Source organism: Amphiprion ocellaris, chromosome 9 (genome assembly GCF_022539595.1).
Source record: "Amphiprion ocellaris isolate individual 3 ecotype Okinawa chromosome 9, ASM2253959v1, whole genome shotgun sequence".
Lineage (NCBI taxonomy): Eukaryota > Metazoa > Chordata > Actinopteri > Pomacentridae > Amphiprion > Amphiprion ocellaris.
In genome coordinates this window covers 16088325-16103982 of record NC_072774.1, presented here as the reverse complement: position 1 = coordinate 16103982, position 15658 = coordinate 16088325, and the positions used below count along the sequence as shown (strand labels likewise).

Genomic DNA, 15658 nt, shown 5'->3' with positions numbered 1-15658 from the left:
ATTAGTTCCCCAAAAATGAAGGCACTTTCTTTCAGCACGTGGCAAGAAACAAGACCAACAACTTGTGACTTTGTAGTGTTTTTCTTCATTCGTCAACAATTACAGACAAGACAATACTATAAGCACAAACTGTGGCCACATTAGTGAGATCCAGTTCTATCAGTATATCTATAACCGGTCAATGATTGAGGACTGTCAAATATAATACCAATGAAAAGATATAAAACCTTTTTTAAGTTACTACAGATTCATAAACATCTCCAACATCTTTTTAACTTGAAGATCTCTAACACCATCTGTAAAAGGCCTCAACCTGTCAAACTAGAGACTTATTGTGCTCAATAACGGTAGCTAAGGCCATAAAAGTCAAAGAATCAATATTTTAGCTGTTGCTTTTTGAAGATTTACCATTAGTGTCTAAGGCATATGGTCTTTATGGCTGCAACAATAATTTTCATTATTGGTTCATTTGGCAGCAGTTATTCTCTCAAGTCAGCTTTCAGGACATCAGATACTAGAGAACAGTAAAAAATCCCAATTCCTGTTTTCCGCAGCTCAATCTGAAACATTAGATGGTCATTTTCAACCAACAGCAGCCCTACATGTTTGTATTTCCTACAACGTAACACAGGGAAGTAGCAAATCCTCATGTTGTAGAAGGTCAAATAATCATATTTTTGAAAAGTCCTTTCAACTCTAAAGGCTACAATATTCAGGCGAAATGGTTGTAATTTGCTTAATTACACATGTCAAAGTGATTTTGATCGAGGTTTCCTAGAATTCAGCATTCTAGTTTAACTTCAGCTCTCCCTTCAAACACTGGTAAAGTCATCAAACCTCTCATTTCTCAATAAGAGCACAGACTCTTTCGCAATTACACCACACCAGTGCTCTGCTGCCCCAATAAATGACACAGCCTATAAAAGTCCAACCAGTTCTTGAATATTTAATGACATCTTGATCTTTATTGGCTTGAGTCTCATTATTTCTTACATTTTTAATTTGACAGTCCACACTTACGCTGATTAACATTACAAGCATTTGAAGTTTGAGCTACTGTGACAATAAGTGAAACAAAATGTCTCTGTGAGTCTAAAATGAGCAAGTAAAGAAACGAGCTGCAAAGCAAGACAGGGAAAGTTTCAGTGTCTTTGTTCTCCTGAAGTCTAGAGCATATTCTTGCAAGTTTAGGGAGGAGATATAGTTCATTTGGAGGGGATTCAACAAAGACAAAGCACCATGACGCAGTGTTTTGTCCTCTTCTTGCTGCTTGCCTGCACAGGCACCATGTCAGGAGTCCATAAATCCTCAGCGAGTAAAAGAAACTTCCATTCACACAGACGGACTCTGTGGCTGCAATGATGAGCTACTCAGGCTTAAATGAGAAAAGTCCATAACAAATAAATAACCAGCAGGGCCCTGAGCCAGGCAGTCAAACAACGAAGGGGAGGGTGTGGGATGTAATAGAAACAGCATCGCAATCTATTTCAGCCAGAGACTGTGACGCTGGCGGTTCAATCAGAAGAGCTGGACAGGCGAGTTGATAAGGCGGGAGAGGAGCTGGTGTGGAAGTAACAGCATCACAGTTCCAAGAGGGCCTCCAATCTCTCACTTCCTGTCCATTTCTCACAAGATATCTGCTTTTCTGTTTGTACCTTCTGTAGAGGCTCTACAGCTGTGTCACAAATCTCCCAGCAGCCACAAGGTGGGCCAGTAAACACAAGAGCTCAGATAGTGGTCAAAAATAACACAACTAGTCAGGAGAGACAAAGAAACAGATCAAAAGGTACTAAACACTACAGGTAAATACATACATCTGTATCCAAACTGACCCTTGTAATAAAGTAAATTGTCTTGTCCAGCAACAGTTCCAGTCTGTGATTCAAGAAAGGGTCGTCTCAAAACCTAACCATCAGGCGTAGGTCATGTAACATTAATGTACACATACAGGCCTTAACTTCTGGAACCAAAGGTTAAATTTTAGTCAAACTTAATCTGTAACAATGACAGCAATACTGACAGCGCTGAAGTTTCGCCAGGTAAAAATGGAGAACAATAAATTTCACACTGGCAGTCAGGCCTTTCACATTTGGCCTTTTGCTTTAAAGGACCTTAAATGGCCTCAGTTTTGTAAAAACACAATTGACAGTGTTGAAGAAAAATGATCAAATACTGTCATCTTGAGTCAGACTTGCCATGAAGAACTTGAGGCTTGACTTGACATAAACTCTGACTGCAACACACATCCATCTCATTATTGTCTGAGGGAACAGATATGCATTTTAATCAATACGGCTGGCAGCACTGGCTATAGAATGACTCAGGCTTCACAGTTCTACACGTGAAGCATCTCTATAGGCGTCAAGTATATTGCCTTCCACAGTGTCTACCTACAGTATATTAAATATGCATTTGCCTATGAGCACTTTTAAAACACTTCACAATGCACGACTGTAGCTGAGGGCATCAAGAGCAGACACTAATGGAGGTGCAGATTCTACTGACAAATGGCTTTCACCACATGCCAAGACTTGAGACTCGATCTGGACTTGCCCACAAAGTCTGAGACACACATGTACTAGTAAGGTTTTAGCACCAACTTAACATGTAGCCATCAGACTACCTAACCAGCAAGCAGTGATGTAAACATGCAACCACTAGGCTTTCTTCACAGTAGATATTTTGACTTGTCATAGTAGAAAATGTGCAGGTACTCCTTATAACGTTACCAATTGTTCTAGTCTACGTAAGTGTCCCAGTAAGTTGTAACCATGTGACAGCAGTAAACAATGCCAGCACTGTGAAACCAGAGCAACTAAGCAGAATTCAGCTATCATTTGTTTTCCTGTTTACACCTGTGCTTTTCTTACTGCGATCCGTTAGACTGTCTTCTGTGAAAGAAGGCTTAACAATACTTAATAGCACAGGCTTTCCCCAATAGACAATGATGGTTAACTGACTAAATGATGTGACTGACAACCTGACCAGAAGTATCAAGAATTCATCAGTTTAGAAGAACAGCAGAGTTATTTCATGTCTGTTTAATTCTCTTTAGCCTGCCTGGATTTGTGTTTTGAAATTCAGAAAGCTCTTCGCAGACACAGACGTCTGTGATCCGCCGTATGGTTACCAAATGGTGTGTTAAATCATTTGGAAGCCCTCTGTAAGACTTCACATCACACAGAAATTAGCCTACAGTACTGTCTCACAGTAGTCCAACTGTTGTGCTCCACTGAGATTTTAGTAAACTTTGTGTAAGATGGCCACTTACTACACTTTTCTTTTGACAGGAATGTTAATCCAATGACTGTTTTGTTGAGACAGTGGAAGAGCAATGCACCTGTGTTCTGTGGCCATTCAGATATGGTAACTCTGAAATGGTTTCTACATTTTAAAAACATAATTGCAATTAGCATTGCTTGTTCATATTAGCTCATTAGCTAGGTCGTGAGTCAAATAAGGTTAGCTTTTTAGCAAGCTAATAATAGCCTGACTTACAGTGCTACTACAGTGTATTTAGATAGAATAAAATGCTCAACATTCACACCATTGAATATGAATTGTAATTTCACTGTATTGAGCATATAATTATCCTTGAAATGATCTTAAAGTAAATTAAAATTGCCACTTCTGGTTTAAACATCCATCTTGAATTTGAAAATGTCATTAATGTATTTGGCATCTTCTCTACCCCACAAAGCCACTCTAATTTTGTCCATGTCAATGACGCTGATTCTGAAATATTTTCTGTATGTGTGATTAATTGCATTAATGCAAGTGGCCCAACATATGCAAGTTAGCAACTAGTAGTTTCTAAATGCTAGGGATCCTTACTAAACAACATCAGACCTTGGGATACTAAGCATGTGTGGGTTCTCAATACTGGCAATATAAATGGTACAGGTTAAAAAAAATAACAGACACTTAACACATAAGCCATGTTAATCCTATCCACATTAATTTTGAGTGGTTCAATTTTGGTCAGATAAATAAAATGAAGTAAATTATAGTCTCAGATGTGGGCAGCTGCATTGCATTATGTAAACACCAGGAAAGACTAAAAGGCAGGGGCAGGAACCTGTTGACCTGGTGCTATTTAGAAAAATGCCAGCAGTCAGGTTGCGCTAGAGCCGTTTCTGGCCGGGTAATATGCCCACCTCTCTATTTAGTGTGAACACACAGAAATCCGTGTGTTAGAAAAAATGACTCCTGGTTCTAGACCTCTGGTTTATTTTCTCTCGCTCTCTATTGCGGTTTGACCTCTTCCTTGACTCTTTGGTACATGTGGACAAACCAACGTGGGTTGAACCAAAAAGTCAGGTTAGCAGCTAATTTAGCTGACAAGCACAGGGACGAGGCTCGATAATAGAATCATATCAAGTGCGCATTTTCAAACTCATTAAAACACTACAGGAGGAGAGCAGAGAGTGAACTCGGGTTGAACCTTTTCATGAAGAAGGGCTGCTGTCCTGGGGGGAGACATCGATGCCAGCTAGTTTTCTAAAGAGTTATTTATACTTCTGAAGACCATGGCAACAGATACAGCCTGCATCATCAGTCACTGAGCTCTGACTTTGTGTCCCCTCTAACCACCCTCACGGTGTCTGCTCCTCAGTATTAGTATTTTTTATTAATAATATATTAATGGTAAAGTCAAGTGAAAAAAGACAAATATGCAGGGTTTACTTTAAAACAGTGTAGAAACTTGCAAAACGTTACTATTAAAAAATTTTAATGACAAACTTGTCACTATTTTTAGATTATGAACAAATACCCAGTTTCATCACTCACCATTTTAAGACTGAACATCACGTCCAAATGACTAACATATTTTATTCCAAAGCTTGACTTTTAAGGAGTTTCAGCAGTAATTTTGAGAGCAGTAGACAGTGTGAAGCTGAACTTTAAATATTTAACACAATTTTTTGATCTTTAAGGGTCGGATAGAGGCTGCATATTCAAAACATGTTCATTATGATGGTTAAATAGGACTGCCATCTGGCGAATTTTATTCAGCCCATCCATCTATATTGACCCTACTGGCTGTTTCTGCATGATTTATCACAAGCCAGGCCACGATGTGCACACATACATTTAGTTTTTAAAACATTGCTGCGAATTTGACGCCCTGAGTCATAGTCATGGTGTAATGGCAGTCATTAAAGGTCACACAGAGCTAGGCCATTTTTCCCTCCATTCAGCTGACCCGCACTTTATGGTGATTATAAGTGACATCATGTTTTACTACATAAACACTCTTTGCAATGTGCTTTAAAAACTAACCTTAAAGGCATTATACATGGCGAATATTTCACTTTCCATAACTGGCATTTTTAATGGTGTTTTATTTAAAAGCTCAGCTCTGAGTGTCACAGCAGTCCATGGGGCCCACAGTGATCAAATCCGCCTACACAGTATTCCCGGCCCTTAGCCCTAACCCCTTACCCTTTAATCTGCCTCTTTGACCTCTGGGGAGTATTTCTCCCATTTTACCTGCCTGTTTTCTTTATCTTTGTTCTTTTCTATTTTAGTTGGACTAACCCTTTAGCTTCACCTGCCTTCTTTGTTGAATTCTCTCTCACTGACCCTTTTCATTGTCTTTTTATAATCTGCCTTTCCAACTTTACAGCTGATGGGTGAAACTATGCGCAGGTGTTTGAGAGGCCTGCAAGTTTCTCCATCTCTTAAAGCAGCAGTTCACTCCAAAGAAAGCACTATGTGGCTCAATTATGGATGTGTATTTTAGGAAAAAGGCCAGTGCTATAAAACACAGATTACAATAGTGAGGTACTCCGGATAAGGGTCCTTCGAATGGCCTTTGGTTAGTGATTTTCCTCACGTTTTCTTTTGTGCATGTTATTATTAAGCTTTAAGAAAAGTGACTTTGGTGTGGACTGTCTCTTTAAGTTGGTCGGTAAAGCCAAGATTCTTCCATTGCCAACTTTTGTTCGTTATATGTTTATTATTGCAGCAACAGTTGCACTGGAACCATTTTGCTTTACCAGCCACTGAATGGCAAATAAACAGCTCTTCTTTTTGTTTCTGATGCAACTGCATGTAGACAAGGATTCTGTGCATGTGCTCTGTGTAGTTTATTGGCTTGTGTCAAGTAAATCAGATGCTAATTTATATAATAACAAAAAACACATTTACTCACATAAGTAGAGCAGATTCTAACTATGTATATATATATATTCAGTTTTTGAGATATTTGCCTCTGAAGAATTTGTCTCTGCCCCAGTACAATAAAGGTAAATGAAATTTTATTTGCACTGGCCAAAAATTTCACAGCAAAGTCATCAGAAGCAGTTTTCAGTAGTTCACATATGATCTTGTTCTTTATTTCTAGAAAGCTCTAAGTGTCACACCAGTCCACAGGTTCAATAGTTCATTCATTTTTAAGTCAGATTTTTTGCTTTGCTATAAACAGTGCAAATAATACTCCATGCACCGTTGTATGTACTGCAGTGGCAGCAGAGATTTCGGTTACAGATATCTTAGAAGTTGAGTCTGCATGAGAGGTGAGAAAATGTTTTTTGTTTTATTTTGGCTAACTTGGGTCTTTAACCAAACTATGTGCTGTATAGGTGTTTGAAGCAAAGTGTGTACTGCTTCCTGAAAACTTGTCTTTTGCTTTGAAGCACAGGTGTAGATAGATATTGAAGGACTTCAGACAGACAGTGCGGTTCTGATTGCCAGATGCCTCAGCACGCCTAATTTACCCGTATTCAATCAAAACTGTAATGAAATATATGTTCTGTATGCATCAGCACACCTGGAATGAAATGCAGTGCTCATTACGACTACTTTTCAATTGGAATGGATCTGTTACATTACACCATATCACCTTAGTTCGTGTGCATATATTAAACCGCATCCAATTGGCTGAGCACTGAGGTGGAATATTATGCAAATTTCTAATAACAAGTGTACATGATTGAATTCACTCAGTCAACAGCCAGACCCTGCACACATACAGCCCCTATACTTAGTGTGTCTGTGTGCACAGGGACACACATCAAGCAATAAAACTGTCATATTACTGAAGCTCACAGCAACGGGGCAGAGCTGCTCTGCTTTTCACTCAGATTTGAAAGAGGGAAATAATTCATTTGTTCCAATCTTCAACCTCAGGGTGTCTTTCAAGAGTTAAATTGTTATTTTTGGTGTGAAAGAAATAAATGGAGAATTAGCAGAGGAGGGGGTCTATGAAGCCTGGGGCCATTTTGTCTCGTTGGCTTCTCATCAGGATGGAGTAGCCATTAACGGAACAATTACATGCACTTGTAAGCTTGCAGAAGCAGAAACTAATTAGGGCTATTTTGGAGCGTCTTCACTTGATGCGCAAAAATAGAACACAAGTTGTTCTCCAGGTTACAAAGCAGTTAAACACACCCTTGAGAAAAACCTGATACATTGGAAAAGTTGTGTGTGAAAAATAAAGTTCTCCTAAATTATTTTGTATCTGACCTTGAAAGCGTTAGTAGCTGGCAATATTTTGAATTCCAGTTTTGTCGAGTCCTGATGCTTTAATGTCCTCCAAGAGATGCTAAAAGAATTCTTTCACAATTGAGCAAGTATGAAACTTCAAAGTGTTCAGATTACCGGTAATTGGTGTCATGGAAAAGTTTATGCGTGCTGTATTGTTAATGAAGTCGATTTAAGAGCTTGCAAAGACACCAGCCATTTATTTTATCACACATGGTTAACAGAAGTTGTCACTTCCATTGTAATTTGTTTTCAGACTCGACTTCATCACCTGCAGGAAAAAAAAACACTTAAAACACATAACAACAGTGAGACCTCCTTACTTTGTTCCCCTTATGCAAAATCCACCGCCAATTAGTAAGATGTGGCACAGGCATCGCTGTGTAAAACCTGCCTGTTTACATAACCTACCGCGCTGTCTATTTTTAACAATTTGAATGCAATCACAAAGTACTTCTCTTCCTACGGCACTGTGGAGGAGCGTGAGGGTTGTTCTCCAACTACATCACAGCTGCCGTGGAGCACCAGGCTTCAAAACCCAGCAGAGTGACGGTCTGTCACTCACCCCATCAAGTCTGTCTGTCTGTCTGTCTCTCACTCTGCCTCCCTCGCCATCCTCCTCCTCCTTTAAATCTGTTACTCTCACACACTTCTGCTCGTTCTCTCCCCCACTTTTTTTTGCTTTCTTACTTTCATCTCCACTCTTTCCCTTTGCTCTCGCTCCCCTGTTTCTTGTATCTTTGAGTCCTTTCACATTCACTCACCTCTTCAACCAAGGTTGAATTTCATCCCTTCATCTCCCTCTCTTTTTTTCCCTTGGCTGTCAACATCCCTCTCTTCCCTTCTCTCCCTTGCCTCCACTCACGCAGCCCATCTGTTTTTTTGCCTTTTGGCAGACTGGAGTATCACTATATTAAGCCATCGCTGAGCCAAGACCATGTTGAGTTGACACAGAAATATAATGTGACAATGTTAGAGACTCTGAAGCTCTGTAAACACTGATGGGGAGTTTTGAAGTGAATGAAAAGGAGCATTAATTATCGCCTCCAGCTGAGGTGACAATTTTCCCCAATAAACAAACTTTTTTAAAAAATATATATATTTATGTAGGTACAAATACCATTTTCTAGTGTAAAATGCTCAAGAGGCAGTAGAAAGAAGCCAAGTCAGTAGGTACAGCTGGCCAACACCTCCTGTGCGCCACCTAGCTGCTTGCCAGCCTGTTGGTATGATTCACAGGGTATTAATTTCACTCTGACCTGTGGCACCATATGTCCCACATATCCAGTGATTGAGTCATCCAGGCTGCTCATGAAACACGTTGTGACAGGTCGTTCATGGGCTCTGGATTTGTTTACCTCAGCTGCGTGTTTCACCCCCTGCTGTGGCACTTGACTCATACCACCTCGAACAGGAGGAGCACCTCACTAGGCCTGTAGCAACAACCAGGGTGGCGGAGTGGGGTGGTGAGGTGTCGCAGTCCAGAGGGAACAGATGACTCACAGGTATCAGGGAGCCACAAGGGTGACAAGAGGCAGGATGCACACTGAGATGAGAGCAGACTTTCACCACTCATTGCAAAAGTTGCAAGTTGCTGACACCGCCAGGATGCTGATCAGTTAGATCCAAAAACTTGGAACCACAGCGATACTGCAAAGCTGATTGGCGGCTTGTGTAATGAGACCAAAAAAAGGGGGAAAAAAAAGGTCCAAGATTAAAAGAAGAGGTATTAACAGGCTCACTGCAGCATCACTTTTGATTACGTCTCCCACTGGGATTACAGTTATGATTTATGACTTTTTAATGTGGTCATAAGTCGAGGCAATCATAAGAATAAATGGCTAAAAATTGTGGATTGTTAATTGGAAGCTCTATTCAGAGCATTATTTCCAGAAAGATCACAGTGTACCACAGTATCTCTCAGTTGGGAAAATGGTAGCAAAGCACGGCTCAGAATGAGTGTAGTGATACATGGCGATGAGATAATAAGCCTCTACGAGCACACCTGCTCAAAAGTCTGCCTCCAGATAATGTAGAGCAAAAAAGAAGCGAGCAAGTTTCACAGTAACTTCATGACCTAAATAATAAGGTCTTTGTAAAAAAAAAAACAGGCCAGAAACTGTGTACATACAGATCCATCATGGAGAGATAAATCTTGTTTGATTAAAATGTTACCTTATCATGCATCATTTGTAATAAGATTCTGTCAAATTAAAGCTGTTATAATGACAGGAAGCAAATTACTTGTCTTTCCATATCACGTATTGTGTAGTTACCATGCTGTCAGTTGCCTTTTGAGGCTTAAGAAAATTAGTCTAAATTTCAGTCATTGGCCTTTTGTCTTTTGTGGGTTTGTAAAATTTGGCTAAAATGTAGCAGGTCTCTGATCAGATATTCTCTCTGTAAATCCCATAATATTTAACTATAATCACAATCATATACCGTAGTCAAGAAGATGCTTTTTGGCTGCTTTAACACACACACTCATTACCTTTAATAATGTTCACCCAGGCCTTGCCAAGTTCATGTTGGTGATTTTCTTCCTACTTTCCAACTCACTAAAAAGAAGTCTTTTTGAAATATTATTGTCAAAAGACAAATCCTTTTTGCGTTTCGGAGGATTTGGGATTTTGTCTGAGCCATACCTGGTAGGGTAAGATAATATAATGTTACTTTACATGCCTTGAAACTGTCACTAAATACATTGATTTTTACAGTTAACAAGCCTAGCCAAAAGCAAAGCTTCAACTCTGGATGACTTAATTGAAATGAAATATTAAAATTATTTCTAATGCAGGCCTATTTATTGAGCTTATCTTCCATATACCTATCCACAATCATTGCCTCATCATAATCATTCTGAATATCTCCTGAACTATAGCAGAGCCTGATTTAGATATCATTGTTTTCCATTTTCATTTCTGAACTAAGCTTTCATTAGTGGTTGAATTTAGTTTGTTTGGAACACCTGCACTTTTTCCCTCCTCAATGCAGCTCAGGCGTCCCTTATCCACAGACTAATCAGTTTCAGAGAAACTGTCATTAAGGGCGGAGAGAAGGGTCTGACACCACAGATGGCAGCAGCCTCTTGCAAATGAGCTCTGATTACAAGACGTGGCAGGTTTCACTCCTTTTATCATCGCTGTCTTTTACGCCATTTAGCAAACACACAGCTAAGGTCACAACACCTAAGGACGTTTGCATGGTAGATTTACCTCAGCTAAGTAACCTTGTGTTTTTGGTGCACTGTTACACAGACTGTCCCCTCGGCCTCATTTTGAAAGAATTTGACAACCTAATTTGAGTCTGTGTTGGCAAAGGCGCCACACTCAGTGAGCTATTGGATAGACCTGTTATTTTTGGCTCGTTCATCATACCAGGTGCTCTCATCTCTGATCTTCGCATTGGAAGGCAAAGTCTGTGAAAATGACATCGGGTTCCTGCTGCTGTGCTCTCATCAATATTTAAAGCTCTAACTCATTTCAGAGTTGATTTCTCACTGACTGGGGAGCTCTTGGCCTCTGCCGGTCTGAGGGGAAAGCACAGGTCCTAGAAAGAAAGGCTGTATTGATCTCTTCTAACAGTAGAAGGAAAGGAAGCCAAGAGCTTAGTTCAAACACCTCTCCCATGCTGTTCCCCACATAGTGAAGCCCCTGTAAACACAACCTGTCTGTCCCAGCTGCTGCTTGACCTATATTGGCTCTTGAAAATGTGCCTTTTTTCTCCTGGCTCAGTCGGAAAAGCTCTAACTGAAATGCCCTTTTCTCAATCTTTTTCTGTTTTTTTAAGGTGTGAGGCGACCTCCAGAGCTGGAGAAGACCAATCACAGTGTGCATTACACTCTTCTGATCGCTTGTGTTTTGGTGGCCTTTGTCCTTGGTGCCTTCCTCTCTGGATTTCTGGTCTCCTGCTACTGCAACCACACGGGCCACAAGACCAAAAAGTTGTCGAAAGATCCTGAAGCTCCTATCCCACACGCACTGTCACTGCGCAGTCTGGCAAAGCTCAACGGGCTCCTGGACAGCCAAAGTAAGGATGACAAGCTGGAGGTGTCATCTCCAAAGATCTACAACTCTTTCTTTGCTACCAGCAAGGAGCATCACCCACCAAGGAGAAATGGCCATCACGGAATGACAATGGGAGACCTGGTCCACGCTCACCATCACCATCTCCACCATTCCTCAGAGCTGTCTGGTCTCCCTACACCAGATTCAACCCCAGAACTGCCCATTAAGAGCATGAAAGCCTTCAAGAACCAATGGGAAAAGAACCAGAACTGCAACAATGCCAAGGAACCAAAGTCCCATAACATTGGCTCCAGGCCCAGTTCAGCCCTGCTTCACCAGCAGGTCTTCCCCTACTCCCATGGTCTGTCTAATGGGCAGCCAGTAGTTGGTCATCTCCATCCAGATGAACGTAAAATCCACAACGTTGAACGTGTGTTGTCTCAGCAGTCTTACCCTGGTTACTCTCAAAAGGTGATGGAGGTAACCTCACTCGATGAGCTTCTGAAGCACATCCATGAGGCAAGCAGCAGCAAGAACTCCCAGCTAATGAGCCCATCAGGTCTGATGGCCAGCGGAGGTGGAGGTCAGCTAGCCTTTGCTAACCGCATCCAACCTCAGATTCCTGAGACAGAATCAGCGCCCTACTACAGCTCATCTACTTTGCCACGAGACAGTCTCACACGCCGCATGGATGTTCCACCAGACATTCCCTCGCATCACCAGTCCACCCTGGAGAGGAGGCACTCCTCCCAGAGGCACTCACTGATTGCAGCAGCCACCAAAATGCCCAATGGAGGCGGAGTTGGAGGAGGTGGAGGAGGAATGATCCCTCGTCAGCACAGCTTCAGCCAACGAAATGGTGGGCCCCACCAGCAGCCTCCCCTTTTGGCAAGAATGAACTCGACGGGCAGTGCCTGTGAGGTTCACTATCCCCTTATCCCCAATGGGTACCTGGCACGGCAGCACAGCTATAACGGAGAGCAGCAGGAGGTTCCACACAGGGGTGCCATCGTTCGCCGGGCCTCCTCTCTCAAACCTGACGTCCCTCCCAAGCCCCTGTTCATACCTGCCACATCCCCAGTCAACGAACAGGGAAAGTTCAACTACTGAGGGGGTAAACTCCTGGACTAGAGAGGGAGTCTCCCTCATTGTGTCATCTTTAAGGAACTTCCCTTGAAGAACTGCTGTGAGTTTGAGGTAGCAGACCTTCACCAGAAAACAGAATTAGGAGGGTGGCAGCCATTGTCACTGTGGACAAAAGCCTCAACCAAACGTGTTTTTCCGCTTCTTTTTGTCCAACGAATATCTTTGTACCATATTGGTATTGCTCAGCTACTTGCTTATAATAGAACCGCTTACTTGGGTGACGTGACGCCACCTCCTTATATTAGGCTGCCAATGTCCTCAATGTGGATTTACAATGCAACTCATTTTTTGGACATGTTGATGTTGGAAAAACTTAACACATCAGTCATCATGAAGAGGAGGCTCCTGCGATGCTTAGATTTATGCTTTTTGCTTAACCTTTTCTGATGTAGTGTTGGTATCCAGTCCCCACCCGCCCCACCCTCGAATGTGTTTATATTATGCATGTGTGTGTATATATATGTGTGTTTATATCCACACCGTATATGTATACATATACATATGCAGTATGTGTAATCTGTGGTGAAAAGTCAGCAAATTCCCCTGAAAGTAGTTATGTCTTTGCCTTACTATACTCTTTCATCTTTGGGCATATCAAACGATCCCCTTATCCCCTAAAAAATATATTGGGGACGCCAAATCATGCACTTCATCAACACAGTTTGTCAGTTGGCTAAAGACGCTGAACCAAATTTGTTCGTGTTGACAAGACAAAGGAAATACTTCAACAAAGCAGCTATACTCGCCTTTTCTCTCTTTCTCACTTTTTCTTTTTGTTTTCCTGTCTCAGCCAATGTCAAGTCAAAAATGACAAATTCGGGTCCATTTCAGTTCCTCAAGAATGTTTCCATAAGATTGGTGCTCCACAAATCTAGTGGGTCTAACATCTTTGAAATGGAAATAAACAATATTGTATGCTCTGAAATACTTTGGACCCAAAGAGGAGACAAACATGCCACGCCATCTGGTGTTAAGAGAATGAACATAAAGCGTAGAACAGACTGCAGTTATTATAATTATTAACTTTGTGGCTATTGGTTGTAAATAAAGGAATAATTACTAGCCAAATTTTAACTGTATGTGTAAATGTGTGCCTTATTTAATAATAGTGTGTGACATGGGGGTAGGGGTAAATGCAAGGGGCTCGGATGGCATCTATTCTACAGTATATTGTAGGTGTTTAATTTTCTATGGTCGTCAGTATGTGTCATACAGTATCTATTGTATATTTGAAGAGTTTCATTCCAAAATGAGATATTTGTCACCTGTTCTGATAAACTGGTAACTGCGAGTATGATTGTAACACTCACTAATGAATCTCATGATAAATATTCAGTATATGATTTTTTTTTTTTTTTTTTAACAAAAAAAAATCTACTTTTATGTTAAAAAATAAAACATCAGATGTATTTTTTCCAAGGTCGATACAGTGTTTTGGAATGAAACCCTTCATTCTTTTCTTTTCATCCCAAAAGTGTGAGCCTGTTGGACAAAGCAAGTACACAGCCTGAGACTGCAGACATTCAGGTTCGACTGTCTCTGTATTATGTCACTTTCCACTGGGTGTCACTTTTCCTGTAGGTGCCATTGTTTGCTTTCTTTTTTTTATTTTTCCCTTGTAGCATTTCCATCTTCTTTTGTTTTCTAAAAGAGCAGTTCACAGTTCCTCTTGACCTACAGACCTGTAGCCATTGTAGAAGTTACATTAAATTATGGATAAATGTCAGGTGTCAGGAATTATTTTTTTAGTTGTTCTCTACTGTTTTTGTTTTGTATAAAAATAAGAAAATAGATGCAAGGTGGCCGCATAAAGCTGGACTTCTACAATGGTTACTGCTGTAGATTTTGACCTACCGTTTTCACCAGGTGTCAGCATCAAAACATGATGAACAAACACAGAGAAGTGCAATGAACTCTGATCCGACAGGCTGAGATTGTCTCTTGGATCGATACTTGGGAAGTAATCGTGATACCAGTTCACAGGTGGCCGTGATGCTGAAAATCTACTGAGGATTTCCCTCAGGGATGCAATGCCAGTCGGCTCTGCCTCAGAAACATCATCCCCACAAAACTCTCCACTGTTGCACTTTTCAGGGGAGTCACTTTGGCTTCGGTTGACTGGAACCGTGATCAATTCAGCGAAAGCAGCATTACGCTATTTACTGTATCTGAAAGTGGTGTTTATTGATTGAAATTTCCCAGAGCTCATTTGACCCAGTGTAAAGTTTACCATTCATAGTACATCAACTCCAGTAAATGAAGGAAAATATGACCGAGCACGTTTGTTGTAAGGAGGGGAAAAAAAATTTTGATTTGGATATTAACAGGCAGCAGAGCATTAAATAGCCTTTCAAACAGCAAATATAAAACATCCAACTTGATTTAATGTTGGGGCGGAAATGTTTCATAAGAGGAATTGTGGCAGCTACAGTGTTTGAGTGGAAGTGTTTCCCTCTCTTGCTCTCTTTGTGTTTTTTTTTTTTTTTTATCTGCCGGTCACAGATTGTATGGAAGAGGGGACGGCCTCGTCTCAAAAAGCTCTATCAGTATTTGGTTTGGTGTAAATACATTCTATCTGGGCGGGGTCTCATTGGTTCAGTATTATGTTTTTCTCTGTTTGATTTCCAGGCCTCTTGACTTACTATGAATTTGGTCTCACAGAATACCATTGTATGTCTCTTATACTAAGAATAAAATGGAAATATGATTTAAGTGTCTCACTGGTGGATGTGTCACAGTAATCCACGGGAAATCACTGTAGGTGCTGCACAATGTATGAACACAAACACAGCAAGTGTATGATGGATTGTAGTTTGTCTGCAATGGGTGCTATACCACTGGCGATTGCAAGGTAGGTTTGGCCAGGTAAGTAACCTTCACATTTAGCAGACTCCTGCACAGTGTAGGCAGCATGTCTTAGAGTGCAGTTAAGAAATATTAACCCTCTGAACCCCAAAGCCCACCAGCAGGCTTAAAAGGTATGTAATCTTTGAATTATTGCCAAGATTAAACCATTC

General features: G+C 40.9%; 1 protein-coding gene across 7 annotated transcripts in view; it reads left to right on the top strand.

The window, feature by feature from the left end:
• Positions 1 to 15348, top strand: part of sema6e (sema domain, transmembrane domain (TM), and cytoplasmic domain, (semaphorin) 6E) — a 159859-nt gene extending 144511 nt beyond the window's left edge. For all 7 annotated transcript variants that reach the window (XM_035951315.2, XM_035951320.2, XM_035951319.2 and 4 more), the window contains one exon: positions 11278 to 15348. In XM_035951315.2, the coding sequence (XP_035807208.1) occupies positions 11278 to 12605 (1328 nt within the window). In that variant the 3' untranslated portion in view covers positions 12606 to 15348. The remainder of the gene's footprint in view (positions 1 to 11277) is intronic.
• The last annotated feature ends 310 nt before the right edge of the window (positions 15349 to 15658 follow it).